Source organism: Phragmites australis, chromosome 4 (genome assembly GCF_958298935.1).
Source record: "Phragmites australis chromosome 4, lpPhrAust1.1, whole genome shotgun sequence".
NCBI lineage: Eukaryota > Viridiplantae > Streptophyta > Magnoliopsida > Poales > Poaceae > Phragmites > Phragmites australis.
The window spans coordinates 42746130-42769827 of record NC_084924.1 but is presented as its reverse complement, the minus strand read 5'-3'; the positions used below and the strand labels follow the sequence as shown (position 1 = coordinate 42769827).

The window sequence follows — 23698 nt, the reverse complement described above, 5'->3', positions numbered from 1 at the left end:
GAATAGGAGCCTAAGGCTCCCTGGACTACACAGCACGATGGTCGGAACACACACACGGGCATAAGCACACCAGCGGCGAGCAATCGCATAACGGTGGAGCAGAAGATGGGGCTGCACGCGGCTACGTGGGGAGAGAAGCACGGGGGCAACGGTATGCTACCTAGGAGGGTTGCGCTAGGGGACGGGAACCTCACTGAGATCAGAAATGGTGATGTGTTGGGCGGTGGTCGGCGATACGTCAACGTGTTGGTGGTGGAGTGGCTTGGCTCCCAACGCGGGCGGCCTCCCACCAGGCTCTTGGTCGATGGAGGGTAGCAAGGTGTCAGCGGAGTTCTCCTGGTGCTCCTCGGCAGCTCGTGGGGGATGGGAGCAGAACTACGATGGTGAGGTCATAGCAGCGGGAATGGCGGCGGCGCTGTGGTGATGATGAAATGGGGAAACAGAGAGAGAGAGAGAGAGAGAGAGAGAGAGAGAGAGAGAGAGAGAGAGAGAGAGACATCGGGGCACTCTATTTATAGAACGGGAAAGGAGTAGTGAGGCGGTGCAGTCACTGCATCACCCAATCGTCAGCGGCAGTGCGGTGGTAAGGTGGTGCGACAGCGCACACCTCTTTTCTCGGGGCATGGACGCACTGCGCCGGCCACGCGCTTGCGAGGGCAAGAAAGTCACGGTGCCAAACGGTATGGGCGGCGCGTGGGCATGAGCAGACAGAGAAGACAGAGCGAGGGAGCGGAGGATGGTCATGGTGATATTTCCCAAAGGGGAAATTATGGCTGGCGTCGTGGCGGTGAGGTGGAGGAGAGGGAGAAGGCGCGGACAAGTGGTAGATGCGTAACACTCGTACAGCGCAGCTCGCGCGGGCGGGTAGGCCGGCGCGTGTGAGAGATGGTCGGGAAGGGGGGTTCCGGTGAACGCGGGGTTGCGGTGGCCTGCACGCGCGGGGGAAGGGGAAAGGAGGCCGAGTCGACTACCGTGGGCCGCGCGAGTGAGAGAGAGAGAGAGAGAGAGAGAGAGAGAGAGAGGGCTGGGGGAATTCGGTTTGGTGAGAAAGAAAATAAAAGAAAATGAGGTAGGGTTTCGGAATGAATTGTTTTTGAATTTGGATTTGAGTTTGGTCTTTACATAAATTTAATTGGGGACATTTTAATTGTGATTTGGATTTAGATCTTGAGATCTTGAAGATGATTTGAATCAAAAGATTTGAATTCAAATTAGAATTGAGCTGAATAGAATCTATGAAGAGATTTGGAATTAAGAGACATTTTATTTCAATTCTCCACACAAAGAACCATAAAACCATAAACCAATTTAATGCAGGGACTATTTTAGAAATAATTTTTGTGCATTTTAGAATACCTGGTCAACTTAATACATTTAATATATGATTGTATACATAGTGATATATATACATTCATATACATACCTCCTTGATTTTAGTTAGCCTAATTAATTACAAAAAGTTTTAATTTAGAAAGAAATTTGTAATTAATTAACATGTTAAACTCAGGATGTTACAGATCCTAAGTATCCCAACGGACAAATCTAGGTAAAACTCACTCCCAGATCTGTTAAAAATCACATATCGGAACTTTTGATCCCCAGATTAGAACTTTCGATTAAAAACCATCTGATCCCAAGAGCACCAGATTTCTAAACATCGGACTTTCCGATTGACATCAGAACTTTCATTCTCCAGATCAGAACTTCCGATTAAAAAACCATCTGAACTTGAAAGCACCAAGTTTCTAGAAATCGGATTTTCGAATAGGTTGGAACTTCCGATAGAAACTTCCGAAATCAGCATCCTGCTGATTGTAAATTCAGAGCGTCTTTGGAATCATCGTGCACCTCTGTTTGGCTCATTCGTTATCCAGAGTTCGCTTCTAAATTTATGGCTACAAATATGACGACTAGCACGCAAAGTTACATGAATTAAAAGTCCGTATTCGCTCCAAAAGGAACTTGCAAAAGCGATGCTGTCTCTTAAAAGCACAAGTTTGAAATTAAATTCCTTAAACACATTATTAAGTGCCCGATAGAAAACAGTGAGCATAGGCCATGAAGGCACCACTCATCAACTAAATACCCACAGCAATACACAAAGTTTTGTTTGGTATGGTGGGGGTCGAAGCCTGCTGAATTTCTAACATGAATAAATGAGCGAGATACCTCACCTTCTGTTCCATTCCATTCCATTCCATTCCATCACATCGCATCGCGGCTGGCAAGTTTATCAGAGAAACAGGCACGTCAACGACGAAAAAGTCAGAAACGACTCGTCGGACGAGCGGACGTGCAAGCGCTGGGTCGCTGTTTCGCTTCCACGGTACGGTTAGCCGCTGAGGCCTCTTCATTGCGAGAGACCCGCCTGCGGGCGGCAGTGCGGCGCCGCAACGGCGAGACCAGCTCGTGGCTTACAGCCGACTGAAGAGACGAAGTCTGTTTCGAGCTCTATCACGGCCACTTTACCCATGTGTACTTGGTCTGTTTTTGCAGTGCAGGAGGCTAAACATGCCGATTGCAGACCGGTAAGCTTCCGGTCCAGGTCCAACGAACGGTTTTGGTCTCGGTCTCGCGCGGCGCGTCAGCGTAGGACGGGGGAGGACAGCGAGACGACGACGGCTGCTGCGTCGGCACGTTTTTTGCGGCAGCGCACGTCGACAACGGACATGCAAGGAATTTTTTTGTGTGTATATATTTTTTCAATATTTACAAAATTACACAATCAATTTTTTAAAAAAGTACAATAATAAATTATTGTTGTCCATTCATCAGGCGAGAGCAAAGTCTCATCCTATAAAAGGACGACGCTTTGTGAGCCCGGTCGGTCAAAAATAAAGAATTGTGGTGACTTGGGATCGGGCGAGACCTTACTCGCAGCAACGCCCGATGGATTCACACAAAAGGTGTCGCTAAAATGCGACAACCTTCACAACTCTGATGAAAATAGCATTCGATCCTTTCCCTAAAAAATACTTACCGGATATTACGCCTGATGGGATCAAAGTGCATATGTACTAGTGTGGAGACCTTTATAGGATCATGAAGTCCTCTGAGATCTCCTACACCTATGAAAGGAGGTTCTTCGTGTACCGCAACTACGAGTATGATCTATCGCAGAAAAGCATCAATGTTGGCTCCCGTTGCCAAGTAATAACTTTTGTATAAATTATAAAAAATAATTAAGATTTACCACTTAATATTTTGGTATTTATTGCAGTCGCCACCACCATTATGTGACTTCTCACGGTTGTTGGATACTGAGCAATCGAAAATGGATATGTTCCTCCTTCACACTCAGCACGACGCCGCTTGTAGACACTTTCATGAGATGGAAGCCGACGAGAGGAGGAAGACTACATGTAAGCACATTCAGGAGGAGTAGTAGAAGATGAGGGAGGAGTATAACTGCATGATGACGGAGGCCTGTGAGACGGAGAAAGAGGAAGCACGAGAGGGCATGTCAGGCGCGCGTGAGGCAGAACCAGAAGCGGCGAGGAAGTGAAAGTATCCACGTTGTATTCGGTGGATCAGATGTTGTAATCATATTGTTTATATTCACTAAGACATGTTAGGTTTAGACACGGTACTTATTTAGGTTAAAATGATCGTGTACCGTACATATCACCATCCATGTATGTCACAGTTCCCATAAAAATCATCGTGTTTAACTTTCCATTTTCGTTAAATCCGGGTATCCAAAATATCGTACAAATATCTAATAACACTGGACGAATCTACAATAAAAAATTATGGCATACCGACGCTTATTCTGCCACAAATAAAATTAAATTTGATCACATCAAGTTGTCATCCGTTCATTGGTCGAGACCTTGATGTTGCTCGTTTACTAGGTGAGACCAAAGTGTTGCTCACAGCAAGATCTCGCCTAGTGAATGAGCGACATGTGCCATGTCACCGCTATTTTTTATTTATGAACGATGAGGTCCACAAGGTGATGGTAGTATATTATTACATTTTTTTAAACACTGTATGTTTACACTGCACCTATGTGCAGCGTACCTGCAACATGCACACAGGCCACGTACGCGCCTGATCGAGTAACCAACCAAACTCTGACGCGCGCACCAACCCAACTGACCTAGCGCATTCCCACCCACCTACCCCGCAGACCCACAAGATGACCAAGCTCATTCCCACCTCGTGAGCAGCGATTACAACCAGTTATAACTACATTTATAGAGGGGTTACAACTATAAACACAGAGTGATTGCAACTATCTATTACAATTATAAGCATAGAGCGATTACAATTATATGTATAGTGATATTGCAACTTATCTATCTAGGCTGACTAATTATAACTAATTACGATTATATTGTAATCAGTAATATTATAACGATATTGTTCAGCATGTTATAACTAGAGTATCTACCATGTTATAACTAGTCCACACTCGACTACCATGTTACAACTAGAGTATTTATCATATTGTAACTAGAGTGTCTACCGTGTTGTAACTAGTACTCACTCGATAATGCATTCTTGTAACTAGAGTGTCTACCATGTTGTAACTATATTGTTCAACATATTATAATTTGATTGTCTCTTAATCACAACTACAACCTAAATTGTAACTGCAGTATAACACAAAGCTCAACTGGATATCTACTATGTTGTAACTGTATCACGATTCTAAAACTTTATCAAAATATAGTATTCATGGATCTCATTTTGTTAAACGTGTTCTTTTCAACAATATGCTTCAGACGGATCAAAAATTAGATCTGTGGTTCTAGAGATATTGTATTTTAACGATTCGAATCAACAAAAGAATCTCCGCATGCATGCTTTGTTGGGTGGGTTGGATATGTATTTAGTATCAGTGAATTGGCTCTTTTAATTTGTTGACTCACCAAAGGCTTAGCTGGGACACGCGAGGGAAGAAGCTGGCTCGGTCGGCTGCAATACACAGCGCATGTCATTTCTATGTCTATGCACGTAATAGACCTATCATGTGTGTATATATATATATATATAAATCGACATGCAAGTATGCAACCGTGTAACTGTGTGAGGTTGGTTGGGTCATCGCCATTGGTTTTTCGGCTTTTCCTTTCTGAAGCTAGTGTCCTTGACTCCTTGGACTGCGATGGAGGGATGGGCCTATTCAGGCCAATGGGTGTGAAGTTGTTTTGGGCTGAAATGGAGATTATGTATGTTTTGTATGGATCTACATGTCAGGCTTATGTCTTCATAATATGTCCGACCTACCACTTTTAGCCCATTAAAAATAATAATGATATTAGGTGGGCCTTTCAGAAAGGACTAGAAGCCCAACAGGTTGGCATTTTTCAACAGGAGAGGTTGCTGTCAAACCTTAAAGGATAAATCCACAATATTCCACCGAATAACTATTTAATTTATAATATATTATCCAATATGAGGATGATATATATGATCTGGACTCATATATCATGGATACAATAATAACATATAAGAACATATCAAGTTATTCAATAATAAATTGTGGAATCCCTTATACTTGAAAGTCCCATCAAGAATGGGACTCACAGGCTCTGATTCTGGGGTAAGTTGAACGTTGCCCGATTCATAGTGTGGAATGAACTGATTACTGATTCTTCAGTCTTTGGTGATTGCACCTTGCCTAATTCTTCTTGAGAAGATTGGCCGGGCGGCACTTCCTTCAAAAACAGTCAAACTCTGGCTGCTCAACTCCTCGCTGCATGTCTCTGATTCCTGATCCAAAAGCTCAACAATGGGCCCATATTTTAGTGAAGCCACAAGGCAGAGGGTCAGTCCTCGAAAAAAGAAAATGCAGAGGGTCTGCTATGCTTCCTCATACAGAGATATGTTACCGTACAGTAAATTGTAAATACCATCGCATCTGCCACCTGGTACAGATAAACGTAGTAAAAAAACAGATTTGAATTTTGAAGGTCCTTAACTTTATACCATATTTGTATGCGTGCCTACGTATCCTTCTGCCGTTGCGCCGGTTCAAAATCACTCCTCCATCCTGGACGTCGATTGATCTGCGAGCGCACCTACCCCAGGAACCGGTCCGCGTTCGTCCGCCGCTTGCTTTCTTCTCCCCAAATATAAGTCCTGTCCTCCCTTACCAACCATCTCGCCGACAAATTTGCCGCTGAGTTACTGGGAGCGCAAGGGCCCAGGCGATGGGGGCGGTGGAGGAGCTCGTGGAGAAGGCAGGCGGGTGCGCGGTGATCGACGGCGGCTTCGCCACGCAGCTGGAGGCGCTCGGCGCCGACATCAACGACCCGCTCTGGAGCGCCGCCTGCCTCATCACCAGGCCGCACCTCGTCAAGGAGGTAAGTGCTCACCGCCCCATCGACGTGCGTGCGTGCGTGTGTATATGCTCATACATGGTGCCAAGCATCTCTACTGCTCTACATCACACACACCATGGATTGCTTACACTGAGACGAAGGGCACTGCACAATGCAACCGACATACGCGATTGTTCATGGGATGGGCTTTCGTGCGTTGGGATACATATTCGGTTGGCGATATATGCTACCGTCGTAAATACATACAATTTTGAAAAAGGTTTAGTCAAACTTTTAAAGCTATAATTAATAATAGTTTTTAAAATATTTAGGTTAAAAACCTTAAAATCATATGTGGAAATTCGTTTTGAGAAATAATTTTATAGTATCATAAATTTAATAGATTTTATTAATATATTTTAATAAAAAAAACTATGCATTATTAAAATGTATGTCTTATAAAGAATAAGATGTATTTATAACGGGAAGAAGTATTTAGATAAATCAGTTCCTCCAACAGATACCAAACAAAGTCAACGGTATGAAATTGAATTCTCGTTCTCGGACTCTCGGGGGACGGTGGTGACCGGTGACCAGTACAAGAACTCCCCTTCACATCCCTCGCCGCGTCGCCGTCCGTCCTTCCTCTCCTAAAACCCCAGCTGCCGCGGCGGGATGAAGGTCCAGTGCAACGCGTGCGGTGCGGCGGAGGCGCAGGTGCTGTGCTGCGCGGACGAGGCGGCGCTCTGCGTCGCCTGGGACGAGGAGGTGCAACGCCGCCAACAAGCTCGCCGGGAGGCACCAGCGGGTGCCGCTCCTGTCGGACGCCTCCGCGACGGCCGCGGAGGCGCCGGCCGTGCCCAAGTGCGACATCTGCCAGGAGGCTTCTGGATACTTCATCATAGCATGCTTACTTTCAGGTGAAGGCAGTGCTTCTGTTCCCAGCCAAAATGTGATCAATGGAGATTATTCCATGCAGAACTCTGTATCTCCACCTAAGTATTATTCCCAGGAGTGGTTATCAGTGGAGATTATTCCCAGCCAAAATGTGATCAACAGGAGTAGTTGATTGGACGATGCGCAATGGTCTAATTCGATCAGCAGAACCTCCCCCTAAGTACTTGTCGGAGGAAAGTTCAACACTTGTGCAATCTAGCCAGACCACAGCAGCCTTCTCCAACTAAATTAATGGAGATAATGATCGGGCTTACAACTTGCCATTCTCCTTCCCTTTCCTCGGCTTCTTTTCTTTTCCTTTCGTTTCCGAAAAGATATTATCTACACAACGTTGTTATTAGACACGCACCAGTGTATCTAGGCCCACCTGTCATTCAATAACTCAGAATCACAGAATGGAACTTCGGATGTCTCAGTTAGAACAGGAACAGTATATCGATTTCAAGACCTTGTGTATATTCTCTATGTACTGTGTTAGTAGCTTTTTGCTCTTGTGCAGGTTCATCTGCAGTATCTTGAAGCAGGCGCCGACATCATCATTTCCTCATCCTATCAGGTGCTGTCCCCGTGGCTTTCATCTTCAGAACTATTGAACAAAACATAGACCAGATTATGTAGTTCATAGTTGTTTCATGTTTCAATTCAATAGAGATTCAAATGTTGCTATTATTTACATCCCTTTTTTTCTGCAGGCAACTATCCCGGGGTTCTTAGCCAGAGGAATGTCTGTCGAGGAGGCAGAAGGTTTACTGCAAACAAGCGTAAAATTGGCCCTGGAAGCACGAGACGAATTCTGGAAGTCTGCGCTGAGGCAGTCCAAACCTATGTACAACCGTGCTCTTGTCGCTGCATCAATTGGAAGCTACGGAGCTTATCTTGCTGATGGATCAGAGTACAGGTAACATGGGCATATATCGAAGTTAATAAGCAATATCAGGTCGTTTACATAGTATCCTGTTTGTATGCCTGCGACACTAACACATCTTGGTTATCATAGTGGATCATACGGAGCTGACATCACAACTGAGAAGCTGAAGGACTTCCATAGGCGCCGGCTGCAGGTCCTTGCAAGTGCCGGTCCTGACCTCATTGCATTTGAGGCAATTCCTAACAAAATAGAGGCACAGGTTCGTTCCAAGTCAGAACTCTACGTGAAAACATCAGTCTAAAAAATGATTTTTTATTTGTTAATTCAAGAAGCGCTGCTTGTGTGGAACACCCTTATTCAGCAGCACTGAAATGTGTCGGTCATGTGCCTACCATACTGACATGGACCCCTTGCAGGCTTTAGTCGAGCTCCTGGAGGAAGAGAACATCCAGTTACCTTCTTGGATCTGCTTCAACTCCGTGGACGGCAAGAACCTGTGCTCAGGAGAGAGTTTTGCAGATTGCCTCCAAATCCTCAATGCGAGCGAGAAGGTCGCCATTGTAGGAGTGAACTGCACACCACCTCAGTTCATCGAGGGCCTCATAACTGAGCTCAAGAAGGTATGCATCCTCCTCTTTTTTCCGCAATGCGACAATGCTCATCTGTTCTTCAGTTGTCTGAATATGCAGTGTTCTACTTCAATTTCCAACAGCAAACGAAGAAGGCAATTGCGGTGTACCCGAACAGCGGCGAAGTCTGGGACGGGAGGGCGAAGAGGTGGCTGGTGAGTAGACATCACACTATGCTCCTCTTTGGGACAAGAAAAAGAATAGCACGGCCAGCGCAAATCTGCAATTTTGCTCGTCACCAACTGTGGATTCTGACATTCTGTGATGCTCGACAGCCAGCGGAGTGCTTCGTTCACAAGAGCTTCGATGCGCTCGCCAAGAGATGGCAGGGGGCCGGTGCTAGCCTCATGGGGGCATGCTGCCGGACGACGCCATCGACTATTCGGGCCGTTTCCAAGATCCTCAAGGGCAGAGCAGGACATTGATTTCTTCATAATTGAAATGTACCCATGGCAGTAGCGAGAATAACATTCAGCATATAGATTTACTTTTTAGTTCATCGCATGATGGTTTAATTATAATTTTGCAGTGTAAAACGTTTTAAATTGCGGTGCTAGCCACCCAAAAGAAAAGGTAGTGCTGACATGCACCAGTCGAACTTGGAATTTTGGCTGCAGGTAGTATTTAGTCTAACTCTGGTACGGATCTTAATAATAGAGTAAAAGATTGTTTGGATGTGATGCTCTTCACCAAATTCAGTTGTGCAGACCGTTGCAAGTTCTTACCCAATTTAGTGGTCTAGTAAGATTGGGATGAGAAACGCTCGATCTGAACAAAGAAACAACCAACAACCAAATCTACTTTGCACACGTTGAGAATGAACTTCTAATCAACCTGAACAATATTGTTAACACTAGCTATGCATTTAAATTTTTATCGCAAGTCAGGCGTTAACAAACTTATCTATATGCTAACCAACAGAAGACAGCCAAAACAAAAGCACAGCAATAACAATTCGATTGCTGCAGTATTGGGGAGTGTACCAAAATCTGCAGAACAGAACACGCTTGCTACATTTGCTACACTAGCGAAATGTTCACTTGCTCGAAACAAAAGAAAAAGAAAAAAAAACTCAGAAATGAATCTAATGTACAAAAATATACGTGGCACATTATATCATCAGAGAGAGCAGCTAACCGTCTGCTCCACTTCCCTATGACCCAAGTTTTATCCAACCTACCTAGCCATCCTTGCAACACCCGTTACATGAATATTATGTTCTCCAAATTACAGAGGCACACATAAATAGGTTACACACTACATGTTTTATGCACTAGCCTACTCAAGGTGAAACAAATTATCTTGGTGTACTTTTCTACAACCCTGCATTACATGACGAAGGGTACATATGTACCTATATACAACGGATCTGTCAAAATGGATCCTCCAACTTCACTTCAATGTCAGTACCCTCAGTGTTTTCTAATAGGTCCCCTGCTTTATTTGTAACATGAGTTGCGACTGTTTGGCCCTCGGCATAACCAGTCATTAGAAGCTTCCCTATTTTCACCCTCCAATCAGTGACAGATTTCTCGGTCCATCTATCATGAACCACACGATCACGGTAGTTGAGCATTGTTCCAAGGCCACAGTTTCGTATCCAGCCATATTCCTCCAAAACCCGTGCCTCACCTTCTGTTAAATCTTCACCAACCTGAAAAATATAATTGAAGCAGAACATAGTAACAAGAAATGAGTTCTCATTTCTCAATTTAGCATGTCAAGTTGTCAGCAGTCGGCACGTGTACTTTAGTCTAGAAAGATCATAAAGATCAAGACTCAGATTTTCCTAATAACAGTTAACTGAAAAGAACACGTCTTAACTGCTTTTGAGTAAGAGAGCCAATGTGATAATTACTGTTAATTGCCCTGAGATTTTGTGTGGAGCTACACAGGAAATTAGGAGCTAGCAAAATGCCAAGCTAATTTTATTTAAAATTGCCAGGGTTTAGGAAGTGGAACTGGCCTAAAAACAGTCCCAGGCCAGTTCCGGTTTTCACCTGGAAATCAAGTCATTTTTCTTGAGTTTTTAATTCAAATGATTGTAAAATGTGTATTAGGCACTAATGTACACAGTTATCTTCTTTTTTTTTCCTTTTTGTATGGAGGGGGTGCGTTAGCGGGCTGAGCTGGGCCACGGTACGAGAAAAACAGGGAACACACAGGACATTCCGGTTTACCCACCAGATTCAGAACCCTGGTGGTGACCCCAAGTCCTTACTAGATAGAACATATAAATTTATCATATCTACATAGTTCATACACTGGGGGAAAAAAAGATGCTGAAACAAGAAGCCTTACCAGTAATGGCCTGTTTTCAATAAGAGCTGTCCTGCCACAGCCACTAAGCTTCATTGCAGTAACCAGCCTACGGATTTGCCATTCTATTGGCAATGATTGCACAACCTCAAAGAAGTATGTTGCATAACCGTATTCAGGGCGCTCAAGAACTAACCTGTGTAACCAAATGAAAAGGGGCACTGTAAAAATAAACCTTTCAACCATTTTGACAAGAAATATCAAACAAAGAGTACTGGATAAGAGGCACCTGTTATGGCTTCTAAATACAAAAATGAAGGATTGCAGATCCCTGCACCATCCCCATTCCACAGGACAGTCACGAAACTGAAGGTAGCGGGACTACAAGAGAAAAGATCAATGAAGCTCATCAAGTTCGCATGAAGTGGAAAATTAATGGCTAGGGCATCTGTTTGTGGGAAAAAACCTGCTCAATAAGAGAAATTAAACAGGATAAGCAGTAAATGGCCTTTTCCCCCTTTTCATGTCTAGCTACTGACAACTTCAACAGGGAGGCTCTCTGTGGAAATAACTGCACATTGAACAAATAGCATTGTGAATAAAAGGGAAACATTTGTTATAAAAGATGCAACTGCAATCCCCCAACAGAGCAATCAGGTACAAATTTCAGATATACACGAGCTGGACCTGTCTACTAACTTCTTCATCGATTACTTAAATAGCAACACAGGAGTGAGAACTAGATTTAATCAGCACAGCATCTATCAGTGTACAGTACACAATATCAAGAGGTATATATAAGCAGGGTTGCCCTCCAAAGTCCAAAAAGTGGTAGAGCTCACTTAACCATGTTCCAATACAGCACTCTTATTGGCAAAAATAATAATCTATTTTCTAGGGTACATTTTTGTTGTTACTGCCATAAATAATATTCTTAAACTATTTTAAACTTAAGGGGACACTGTAGTGGTCATTTAAGCTACTAAGGAAGTCCAAACAGGTAAGTGGCAGACTCTGGATACTTGCCAGATTGTTAGGAAGTAATATTTGCTAATGCAAAGCTCCAGTTATTAGCGGATACTGGATAGTACCAATATGATTTTAATGTGTCAATTTTTAAGTTTACAAAAAGGTTCATAACAGACAAAAAAGATGTAATCAGTTTACATCAGCAATTGCATGAAAAAATATTTAAACACTAAAATCATTAAAAAAATCTAGTTGACAGGCTTACAGCACAATTATTAGAAGCCAGTTTAATATGCTTCCAGTTACACTAAGTTAAATTGTGGTATACTGGTATGTGGTTATTCGAACTGCTAAAATTTGCATTTTCCTACCACAACCCAGCATAACCACTTCGCAGTTTGCAAGTTATGGGATTTTAGATCTTTCACCAATTAAGTGCCCTTTCTTTCTCAGAGACGGAATTATCCATTTGTGTCATACTATGTACTGCTGTAGAACATCTTACTTTTGTAATGACATTTTCAAGGTCTTCAAAGTTACTTTCTGTACAATCTGGAAGCATTTCACCATCTTCTTCAGCACCATAAAGTTTAATCTCTTCAACCGTTATTCCTCTGTTCAGAAGAATCTACAGGCACAAAAGAAAACGAAGCACAGAGAATCACAGGCTGAAAGCTTTTGCATACCATTATTATGTTGATATATATAATTACATATGCAGCAAATGGGCACCTGTAGAAGTCCTGGAGCATCTTCATCAAGTGCCTTTTCGATTGAATCCCTGCACAGTGCACACATCATTTTAGTAAACATATCCATAAAATAGTGCGAACCTTAAAAAGAACAAGTTACTCATGCAGCATACGTTGCTGTTTTCCTCCTCCTTCGACGGGAACAGTAAGTGAAGCGCTCAACATTAGTGTAAGCATCTTTTTCAAGCATTTTGTCAGTTGAATAACTGCACACATGTTATTTGTAAGCCTAGTCTGAAACATAGAGTAAAGATGAAAGAAGATACTCAATACGCATGCAACATACCTTGCTGTTTTCTTTTTTCTCCATTGATGAGAACGAAAAGTAATGCCCTCCTTGTGGTCTAGAATCCGGGTATGCGTTGTTTTAGCAATATGCTCTGCAGCATCAATAGAGCTGGTCTCACATAAGCCCAGCGGACTGTCAGTTAGTTCACTTTTAACTCCTAAAGATGGTACTGAGCCTTCAGCATGAGTATTCTTAGCCTGGGAACTAGCTTCAGCTGAAACACTACAACCCTCACTGACAAGGTTTGGGTCTGCAATCTGCTTCGAACAGGCGTAATCCTCTGAGGTTTTCTCTGCCAAATCTCCGTCCAGGCCAACATTTTTTGAGGAGTGGTGAGAATTTGCTCGAGGAGATTCAGAAGGGTCAATCTCATAACCTTCCAACGTAGGCTCCAATTTTACATCAACCAAAAAGGTCCCATGTTTTCTTACAACCAACTGACTGCTTTCACTCCCACAAGTTGGTTCAGTTGTTGGCAGCTCAGAAACAGTACTGAGAGTTGTGCCATTCACCTGATTTTCAGTACCCTCAACTCGATCATGACAGCATCCAACTTCACATAGCGATGGATTAGTGAGAGATGACATACCAGAAATACTCAAGAAACCTGAGTTACCTGCAATAACTAGTTTATCACTAGTTGCACAATCATTATTATAACTACTTTTTTTATTCTTTACATGTAATTGTGCACTAGGCATGTTTGAGCAAGGAGTTGAATAAAGAGGAGGCACATTGTGTCCAGCCTCATGAGTTTATTGACATAACCCACTTGGTACTACAAACTTGTTGCTGTTGTTTGTAGAACCATCAGGAAAGCAAGAAACTACACCATGTGTGGAATTTAGGATGGAACTGTCCCGGCCTCCCGGGAACTGCAAGCTCTTTGGTATGGATGCTTCCAACAAAACATTTTGTAGTAGACATTTGAGTACCTGAAAGATCTTCACCGAGCAACCTCCTGTTGTTGCCGTCATCCATACTCTCTATAATAGGAGGTGCAGAAGAAATTTCCTGTACAAATTAAAAAAGGTTCAAGAGACCAGGTTCTCAAGAAAAGAAAAAGGGAAATGAAACTCAAGCTTTGCTAGCTTGAGATAATTATAAACAAATCCATAGAAATATCACAGTATTCCAGCGAGTACTTATTATAATTATTCGATATGTATAAAATAGGTGTGTTTGCATGAACTAAATTTAGATAGTCATCTGAACAAATGCAGTGTTCTCGTATAAGATGTAATTATTTAACATTGGTTATGCTATCATATTATGAGTCGTAGCAGCTTGGCTCAACTATGTTATGTATTCTAGGAAATGGATCTCATAAACCAGACTTGGATCACCCATCTAAGTGGTCATACAAACAATATTTAATCCTTAATTTATAGAGCAACATTCACTAAATAAGTTTAAAGAATAAACAATTTATTAGGCTTTCATACACGAGACCCGGATCACGTATCTTGAGACCAAACACATCCAATCCTAAAACAATGTGCCAATATACACTTAGCAAGTTTAAAGAATGAAATAAATGAAAAGTGCATGCCTTTGCAGCAGTAGCACCATGAAAAAGGATAAATAATGTTCTATTTGGCTCTAGGTAAATAGTACCAAAGCTAATGTGATGTGCATACTATTGAGTAAGATAAACATGTGGGACGTCCTCACAAATAAATTCTTAAAAACATGTGATTTACAAAAATGATGATAGAAATGTATAACCATAACATTATGAGTCAGATAACTGAAAAAAGTATATTGACACCTGCAACATGCTACATATATCTTTTCCGTGTGTTGTTCCTTCATGATTTCTGCAAGCAACATTAAGAAAAAACACAAGGAACAACTTTAGTCAAGGATATAACAAATCAAATCGTAGGTCGTAGCCCTATATAATAAATCCATACATTTCCTCATGGTACCTTTTGGGAATTGTTCCACTAGAACCTGCACCCAGTACAGATTTTCCAGCTGATATCGTAGCAGGGCAAGAACTCTTGTCTGCTAGAAGGATTCTGTAGCGCTCTTGCAGAGATATATGATCAAGCTCATCTTTCTCATCATAGTCATTGATTTGGATTCCAGGATCAAAACCTGAGGTATATAAAGCGTCTTTGGAAGAACTTAGATGGCTCTGATCAGCGCACATCTCCCCTTGCATCCACTCCTGAGTCAACAAATAAAGGCAGAGACAAACAATGGTAGCAAATCATTTCCTTTTTCCAGCACAGAGATCCAACACATTTCAAGTGTCCTTTGGTAACGATAATTGATAAGCCAAAGGAGGTGAAGACTTGAAGGGACAGAGTGACGAATGGGAAAATACAAGACAGGTATTGCAATAAATTACAATCTTGCTATAGGAATGGACAAGAAAATAAGAAAATAATACCTGTTCAGACTTAGCAGGAGCTTTCTCAGCCAATTCACACTGATTGTTTTGTGATTCATAAAATATCTTTGACACCACTAGTTCTCCCTTATCCTTCACTGTGTTTCTGATATGATATTGATGTAATCTCCAATCAGTTTTCTGAGGGCTGTTATCACTCATCTTGTATGCATACAGGACAAACATCTCCTTGAAACCTCGCAGAGTTCCATCCAAGATGATTGATTTAGGGGTTCCAATTTTTTGCCAGCTGATATTTTTGCCATTCTCATTGCTGTATAACTCAAATATTTTATGGAAGAAGTATGATGCACGTCCATCCTGACTAACACCTGAAGATGGCAGTTAAAGTGCAACAAGTGGTGACAGATAAGTAGCTGACAAAAGAACAGGAGTGGTTACGTGGTAGTTACTTCAACAAGATTAAATACCGGGTATATCTTGAGGATGAGTGCAACTAAACCCTTTATCATCATCAACAGATTTAATAAACTCGCTGATAAATGGATGGCGATGAGCCAGACCATTCCCAACTTCTGCAGCTAGATGCCATAGAAGATCACTATCGCTTGGATTAAATTGTACACCTCTCGGAAGCCTTGGACAACTCTGGAATATAACAAGCACAATAGTAAAGTAAGCTAAGAAGATCATAGTACAGTGTCACATATATGATCTTTAGATAAAAGAAAAATGAACCAGGGCAAATGGGCGGCAAGATAAGCAGGGACTCACGCTCTGGGGGCAGTATAAAGATAACAGCCTCCCACAGAAAAGAATAAATCTTTATCGGTCCGGCACAAATGGAGGGATAGCAATGGTTGAGGTAAACCCTAGCTAGCCTCAATGGTCACCGGTCCAACTTCGAATGATTGAAATTTTCAGTCAATTTACAATTTCTCAGTTCTCATCGACAACACTAGTCCAAAAGAAAGCAAAAGAAATGCAAAATGGAAGGATTTGAAACCAACTCTAAGACGCAGAAAAATCTGCAACATTGTAACATCTAATAATCACGCAAGAAAGCAATGCATCTCAAAGAAAACGCAGAAAATCAATACAACATACCTTCTGGGCAGCCCCACCGGCGCCCCGGGCCTCCGCGCTAGCCTCGCACCTGCGCCGGAACCAGACAAAATCACAACTCCGTAAATTTCTCCGCGCTAGAAGAAGAGCGGAAGGGGATGAGCTCACCTATCGGGGGCGGGAGGCGATGGCTCGGCGCGCGGCGGCGCCGGCGACCGAACCGGGCGGCGGTGGCGCCCAGCGAGGGGGAGGTGGTCGGCGTCGCAGTCGGGGCTGGGGGCGAGGCGGGAAGAGGGCGAGCCTATGCCCGTGGCCATAACAGCAGCATTAGGGTTTGAGCGGGATGCTGTGAGGTGGTTTAGGTGGAGGATTTAAGACGAAGACGGCAGGATGGGTAACAGATCGGGTTTCGCCAGTGGAAACGCGGACCAGGATTCAGGGGACCTTTTTTTAATCCGAAAATTGCAAAAATATTGGTCAGTTTTAAAATTTTGCAATTATATCCTCCATCGGCCTATTAAATAGTTATGAAAATTTCGAAAAAAAATATAGTACAGGAAATACTATTATCTAGCTCTTCGAAAATTTAAGCATGTCGCCATTCCAGGCAATTGGATTATAGAATTGCAATTTTTGCATTTAAAAATATAAAAATAAGAAAATTCGATTCAGGACAATCGACACTCGGATTGGCCCAAACCAGTGGATTCAGACCGTGAGGACTGATTCGTTGTAGTTTGGACTTCGGTCCGATTAATTCGTCAAGGAGATGGGCTTGTTAGGAGATGGGCTTCAGAGTCCATACCTACGGCTAACCCCATGATTTTTTTAACAGTTGGTACTAATTGAACTTTTATCAATAACGATTGACTAATCACATGATTTTTTTTTGTCAATACTCTTGGAGCCTATTTAAACAATTACAGGAACTTTTTCCTTAACCTTGGAACATATTCCATTATTTATGGGAACTTTTTTCAATAACCATTGGAACTTAATGAACCAACTACATGAACTTTTTTAGCAAGCTTTAGAACTTATTATATTTTCGTATTTTTTTCCTTACTTTGGAAGCGCTATGTATTTTTCATGAAACAAAAATATGTTGAAAGTGGAACGATTAATTATTTTAAAGAAGTAGAACAATTAGATTGTCAAAAACACGCAGGTCTAGGTCTTCGTGCTTTTTTAATAATATTATCTTATCAAAAATTATAAAAATAATAGTCAAACTCATAAAATTGCAACAATAAATATTAGTTGGCACGCGAAGTGCCGACAAGAGACCTGTCAGTACTTCGCGTGCCGACTCTATGTGCTAGTGGGCCTAGGGTCCTGTCTAAACACATGTGGTGCCGAAAAGTCATGTCGGCACTCCACGTGCGGACATCCCCTGAGTACACACGACATAGTTGTCAGCTAATAGGAGAGCCGACCAGCTTGTTGGTACTTGGAATGCCGATAGACCTATCGACAAATTGAGGACCGACAGTGCCATTTTCAACAACTTTTTGATTTTTTAGTAATAATATTTATTAATTTGGGAATAATCAATTAATGAGGCACAAGTAGAGCAAAGTTAATGTATACATATTGGCACTAAACAATACCACCTGTATTATTGAAATGTTAATACACGACTGTAACAACGATGGTGGCATGTTTGGTACATTTTTCACTTTATCATAGGCATGTGTCGATGATAAACCTAACATACCTTAGGAAAGCGCACCCTGTCTGTCTGCAGCTTGTCGAAAGCGGCAATGAACTGAGGGTACGAAGCGTGTGTCGTCATCGTCGCCCACCTTGGCTACATGAAAAGGTAAAATGTCAGATAAGCGTAATAAATATCGGTACTTAATTTGGTGTGTTAACGTGTATTACTTATGTCGTGCTTGCACCAGAGTGAACCCATAACAGAGTCATCCATTGCGTCATGCAGGCCAAACTGGTTGAGGAAGTAGAAAGAATCGTCGTACAAGCTCAGGTACGAGCACCCTATGTCGAAGCGCTCGTACTAATTGAACTTTTATCAATAACCATTGACTAATCACATGATTTTTTTTGTCAATACTCTTGGAGCCTATTTAAACAATTACAGGAACCTTTTCCTTAACCTTGGAACATGTTCCATTATTTATGGGAACTTTTTTCAATAACCATTGGAACTTAATGAACCAACTACATGAACTTTTTTAGCAAGCTTTAGAACTTATTATATTTTCGTATTTTTTTTCCTTACTTTGGAAGCGCTATGTATTTTTCATGAAACAAAAATATGTTGAAAGTGGAACGATTAATTATTTTAGGGAAGTAGAACAATTAGATTGTCAAAAACGCACAGGTCTAGGTCTTCGTGATTTTTTTAATAATATTATTTTATTAAAAATTATAAAAATAATAGTCAAACTCATAAAATTGCAACAATAAATATCAGTTAGCACGCGAAGTGTCGACTAGAGATCTGTAAGTACTCCGCGTGCCGACTCTATGTGCTAGTGGGCCTAGGGTCCTGTCTAAACACATGTGGTGCCGAAAAGGTATGTCGGCACTCCACGTGCGGACATCCCCCGAGTACACACCGACATAGTTGTCAGCTAATAGGAGAGCCGACCAGCTTGTTGGTACTTGGAATGCCGATAGACCTATTGGCAAATCGAGTACCGACAGTGCATTTTCAACAACTTTTTGATTTTTTAGTAATAATATTTATTAATTTGGGAATAAACAATTAATGAGGCACAGGCAGAGCAAAGTCAATGTATACATATTGGCACTAAACAATACCACTTGTATTATTGAAATGTTAATACACGACTGTAACAACGATGGTAGCATATTTGGTACATTTTTCACTTTATCATAGACATGTGTCGATGACAAACCTAACATGCCTTAGGGAAGCGCACCCTGTCTATCTGCAGCTTGTCGAAAGCGGCAATGAACTGAGGGTACGAAGCATGTGTCGTCATCGCCACCCACCTTGGCTACATGAAAAGGTAAAATGTCAGATAAGCATAATAAATAACGGTACTTAATTTGGTATGTTAACATGTATTACTTATGTCGTGTTTGCACCAGAGTGAACCCATAACAGAGTTGTCCATTGCGTCGTGCAGGCCAAACTGGTTGGGGAAGTAGAAAGAATCGTCGTACAAGCTCAGGTGCGAGCACCCTATGTCGAAGCGCTCGTACGCCCACAGGTTCAAAAGCAATGAACATCCTATGATTGACATGTAGACACTGCTCCTGCAGCAAACCTCGCACAACGCCTGATATGTTTGCGCTAGGACCGCGGAGCCCCAACAGTACCGAGAGACCTGGTCCAGGGGTCATCAGGAATCTGCTGCGCGAATAAGATGAACCGCTTGTCGATGATGTCTGTGTGCCCACAGGCCTAACGTGGCGCCTGTCGGCATTCTGTCTACCAGCAGGAGTGCCGACATGTCCCTTCACATCACAAATAGCCTACATGGCACCCCCTTTCGCAGGGTCCACCACTTGTCGGCACTCCATGTGCCGACAAGTCTTTGGGCCCACAACTACGTAGGAAGTCAGCATGCAGAGTACCGATAGGTAAATATTCTTGTATTTTTAAATTTAGCTATTATTTTTGTAATTGTTCAATAAAATAGTATTATTTAAAAAATGGGTCTTCGTCAGCCACTGTGCAAATGGAGGTATTCGTTAGCCCAAGTCAGATCCAACTAGGCCTTGGTGCAGCTTGATGCCCCAAGTCGATGAATTATAATGAGTTTTTTTATTTTTATATTATCTAACATTAATATTTAAATAAATAGAATACGGTGAAAAGGTGAATTCCTTTGTAATGCTCTATTTATATAATTTGTATCATTTCACGTGATATTTTTCTTTTTATTCAATTTGAATTCAAACATATGCACCCCTTGACTGCACCAGAAGTAGACTTCTGGTGCAGTCAAGGGGTGCATATGTTTGCATGCAAATTGAGGCCTTTGGTCAACGTGTCTGGTCAGCCCTGATTTGGTCGTGAGGCCTTTGGTCGGCCCTGATATGGTCATGGGGCACCGGGTGGTGGCGGGTCGGTCGTGGCGTTGCAGGTCGACGCTCTGCTGGCCACCGTCGCTCTCAGGGCCGCCACCCGCAACCACCACCTGACTCTGAGTAGGCTGGCCGCCTCCCTGCCCAGTCAGGTTTGTGTCACGACTAGGTTGGTGGGCGTTCGGGGCATGGATAGGCGACGAGGAGGGCAGGGAGCCCTCACGTTCAATCTCTCGGAGGACCTCCTCGACCTTGTTGACTATTGGTCGCAGGATATCGACCTTGGGAAGATGCTGAAAATAACTCAAACCATGAAACCTTGACAAGGAAAAGTCTTAGAGTAGGATATTCTAGAAAAATGCTAAACATACATGTCTAACCCGAGCCCTCTTCGACGGAGGGAGCTCACACATGGGGACGCACGGAGGGCCACCTTTCCTAGTGGCCGCCACCATCAACGATCTGACCCACAAGTTGATGATCTTGTCGTGAAGATCTGAAATAGAGGAATATGCTACTGTTCGACCAGCATCTAGAGCTAAGGGGACGACTGTGATGTTATATCTGGAGCTCTCTCGGGTGCCATCATCACTCCCGATGTATAGGTAGGCCGGGTGTGCTCTTTGCCATAAGGGACACAACCGGCGCTTGATGAAGTCGCGAACGACGTTTGACCCCGATAGGTCGGTTTTCTTGAGCGTTTTAACCTAGCTGGTGAGGGACAGTAGTTCTGCGCTCGGTGTGGGAGAGCTTCCCCAGTTCTCTGCAAGGCACACCAGCGCACCTGGCATACGGAGGTTGTCAAAAGAGTCGTCGGTCATGAGGTAGAACCACTCTTCCCTCTTGGCCGACCACGATGATTTGAGATTCACCTCTAGATAGGAGCTCACGATGCAATCACGGAGATGAAAGCCATAATTCCTAGTGGCTGGCCCGGGCTACAACCTGACTATGTAGAAAAACCTGAAGAGATCAAGGCATGGCTCGATCCTAATGAAGTTCTCGCACATGTGAGCGAATATGCTCAGCATGATGATGGAGTTGGGGTTGAGATGGTGACATATATCATAGAATGAGATGACGGTGGTAAAGAACTCGGAGAAGGACGGAATGAGACCCACCAAAAAGGACGAGACAAAGATCATGATCTCCCATTAGCGGGGAGTAGGGAAGTCCCCCTAGGGCAATATCCTGAGGATAGGCGACATGGAAGCAAGCGATTCTCATACATCTGCTTCAGCTTCACAACAGTGCACTTAGACTTGGGGAAGTCATGCTCCTTTCTGGTGTGTGACACCATGGGTGTACGATGGTGGTTTTGGCGAGAGGTACGTGTGGAGGTCAGAGGCAATAGGCTCTGGCGCAAGGCTTGGAGTGCGGAGGGGTTTTCGGAGGCTCTTTGTCCTCTTATTTATAGGATCGACTCGGTCCCGCTGCCTCGAGTTCCGAGGGGCTGGATGAGGAACCGAAATTCCGTTGAAGTCCAACGGCCATCAATGTTTCTCTCTCCCACGACTATCTCCCTTGCGCATGCCCTCCTTTTCTCTCTCTCCCACGATCTCTCTCTATGGACGTTTAACCTCCCTCGGGATGCGATTTTCTGAATGTGTCACGAAAGTGGACTGTGTCGCCGACCACTCCTTGGGCAAAGCTTGTGTTCACCATGGTACTTAAGTAGTACAACCGGACCCAACCACGTCCGTATGAGGATCTGCTTAGATCACTGTATCCGCGATGGAGCTTGAGGGCTATTATTGATGTAAAGAATATAGGGTCCCCTGCCAGGATGGTCCATAACTGCTAGTTCTTGCAAAACCAGTTTTCTTTCTCTAATTTGGGCCCACAGCGCGACCACGACCCTAACCTTCACTGGAATTCCCGCGACCAACCTTTACTAGTCGCGGGACAGATACTCGTCTAACCGGTTGACTCTCATTTAATACCACTACTCATGTTGTTTTTTTCCCCAGGTGCTCCACTCCGGCTGAGGCGACCGAGGCCAGCACAGAGCTTCCGTGTCCCGTGCTGCTACATTAATTGCTGCGGGATGGGCTCGCAAACGCAACATGGAGAGTGGCAGGCCACGTGGGAAACCACCGATGGAACAGGGTAGGTCGGGCGACTCGGGAGTGATGAGCGGGGATACGGCCGATGGATGGGACATGCACTATAGTGCTCCAGAGCAGGCACAACACATGTGTGCCCTGTAATGATAGCTTAGACTGACCATATAGGCAAGCATGAGCCCTTTTATTGGACCCACATGTAAGGCTCCTATTCCTTTAGAATATAAAGGGAAGGGAGTCCAACTTGGGAGGAAGAGATCTTTGTAACATAAAAACAGACTTCGTGAGTACCATTTGACACTCATTCTCATATTCTTAAGTAGCATACACACTTATTCTCATGCACACACCCAAAACACAGATCACACATCCGTCATTCGGTACACCCCGAAATCGTTGTCAGAGATTTACTCCTGACAAAACGAAGTACCATTTGACACGACTAAAGGTGGCTAATTGGACCGGACCTAATGGGCCAGCCTGAGGCACAAGAAAAACGGTCCGACCTATGCATGACACGGCACGACTAGGTGGGCCGTGCCTGGGCTGGAGTAGCGGCACGTCGGGTCGGCACAACTCGTTTAAGTTTTTTCTATTTTTATAAGATTTTATATAATGTATTTATCTCTAATACACAAAAAAGATACATATTACAGTGGTAGAGTGCTCGTCTCCATAAGTTCCATTATCACATTTTTTGGTTTTTGATTTTTTATTTTTATGTGTTTCTGGGCCGAGAAAAAAAAAACAACATTAGATTTACTATGCCGCGGACCTACAAGACATTACCCGATCCTAAATATACCGTGTCTAGACTAGCATCGTGACGCGTGAACCGGCACAGCATAACATATTTAACTAATAGACCTAACTAAGTTATACCTAAATAGTGCGTATCTAAATAAACTTGTGCCGTGCCAGGCCGCTGTGTGGCCACTTCTGGACACGTCCTTCCAGCAGACTAAGACACTGGCATCCAAAACCAAAACCCCAAGCCAAAGATGAAAAAGCGCTGCGCTGTATCAGCCGTGTTCGTACGCACGACGTGCGTGCCGCCGAGGCGACGCATGGGAAGACGACCGTTAGGGCCGAAAGCCGAAGGACCCAGTGAGCATCGTCGTCGCCACGAGCGCCGCGCACCCGATCCCAGCCTAACGGAACTACATAGGAGAAAAGCCCAGCCCAAG

General features: G+C 43.3%; 2 protein-coding genes and 1 pseudogene across 4 annotated transcripts; 2 read left to right on the top strand and 1 right to left on the bottom strand.

Annotated features, from left to right (window-relative positions):
- Positions 1-6013: 6013 nt before the first annotated feature.
- Positions 6014-9366, top strand: LOC133916623 (homocysteine S-methyltransferase 1-like). The gene is made up of 7 exons (XM_062360374.1): positions 6014-6314; positions 7729-7785; positions 7922-8127; positions 8227-8356; positions 8514-8717; positions 8810-8881; positions 9002-9366. Exons 1-7 carry the CDS (start codon positions 6162-6164, stop codon positions 9149-9151), a joined length of 972 nt encoding a protein of 323 aa, XP_062216358.1. The 5' UTR covers positions 6014-6161; the 3' UTR covers positions 9152-9366.
- LOC133916624 (B-box zinc finger protein 22-like) lies at positions 6326-7720 on the top strand (annotated as a pseudogene).
- Positions 9367-9789: 423 nt separating the features above from the next.
- LOC133916622 (uncharacterized) lies at positions 9790-16829 on the bottom strand. 3 transcript variants are annotated; one of them, XM_062360371.1, is made up of 15 exons: positions 16591-16829; positions 16465-16513; positions 15828-16005; positions 15397-15728; positions 14927-15171; positions 14767-14815; positions 13931-14009; positions 12993-13620; positions 12820-12912; positions 12687-12735; positions 12460-12582; positions 11452-11556; positions 11275-11366; positions 11028-11181; positions 9790-10380 (listed from the first exon to the last, which is right to left on the bottom strand). In XM_062360371.1, exons 1-15 carry the CDS (start codon positions 16737-16739, stop codon positions 10099-10101), a joined length of 2607 nt encoding a protein of 868 aa, XP_062216355.1. In that variant the 5' UTR covers positions 16740-16829; the 3' UTR covers positions 9790-10098. The 3 variants fall into 3 exon arrangements, with proteins under 3 accessions (XP_062216355.1, XP_062216356.1, XP_062216357.1); XM_062360372.1 differs by having other exon boundaries at positions 12993-13611; XM_062360373.1 differs by having other exon boundaries at positions 12993-13548.
- Between the last annotated feature and the right edge of the window lie 6869 nt (positions 16830-23698).

What these genes read in the sequence shown, in the direction of transcription:
- LOC133916622 (XM_062360371.1), bottom strand. Translation starts at nt 16,739, where the DNA reads ATGGCCACGGGCATAGGCTCGCCCTCTTCCCGCCTCGCCCCCAGCCCC. An exon ending in CTCCTGCTAAGTCTGAACAG is followed by an intron (nt 15,172 to 15,396) that starts GTATTATTTTCT and finishes TTGTTGACTCAG; the next exon opens with GAGTGGATGCAAGGGGAGAT. An exon ending in AGTGGAACAATTCCCAAAAG is followed by an intron (nt 14,816 to 14,926) that starts GTACCATGAGGA and finishes TGTTGCTTGCAG; the next exon opens with AAATCATGAAGGAACAACAC.
- LOC133916623 (XM_062360374.1), top strand. Translation starts at nt 6,162, where the DNA reads ATGGGGGCGGTGGAGGAGCTCGTGGAGAAGGCAGGCGGGTGCGCGGTG. An exon ending in TCATAACTGAGCTCAAGAAG is followed by an intron (nt 8,718 to 8,809) that starts GTATGCATCCTC and finishes AATTTCCAACAG; the next exon opens with CAAACGAAGAAGGCAATTGC. An exon ending in GGAGGGCGAAGAGGTGGCTG is followed by an intron (nt 8,882 to 9,001) that starts GTGAGTAGACAT and finishes GATGCTCGACAG; the next exon opens with CCAGCGGAGTGCTTCGTTCA.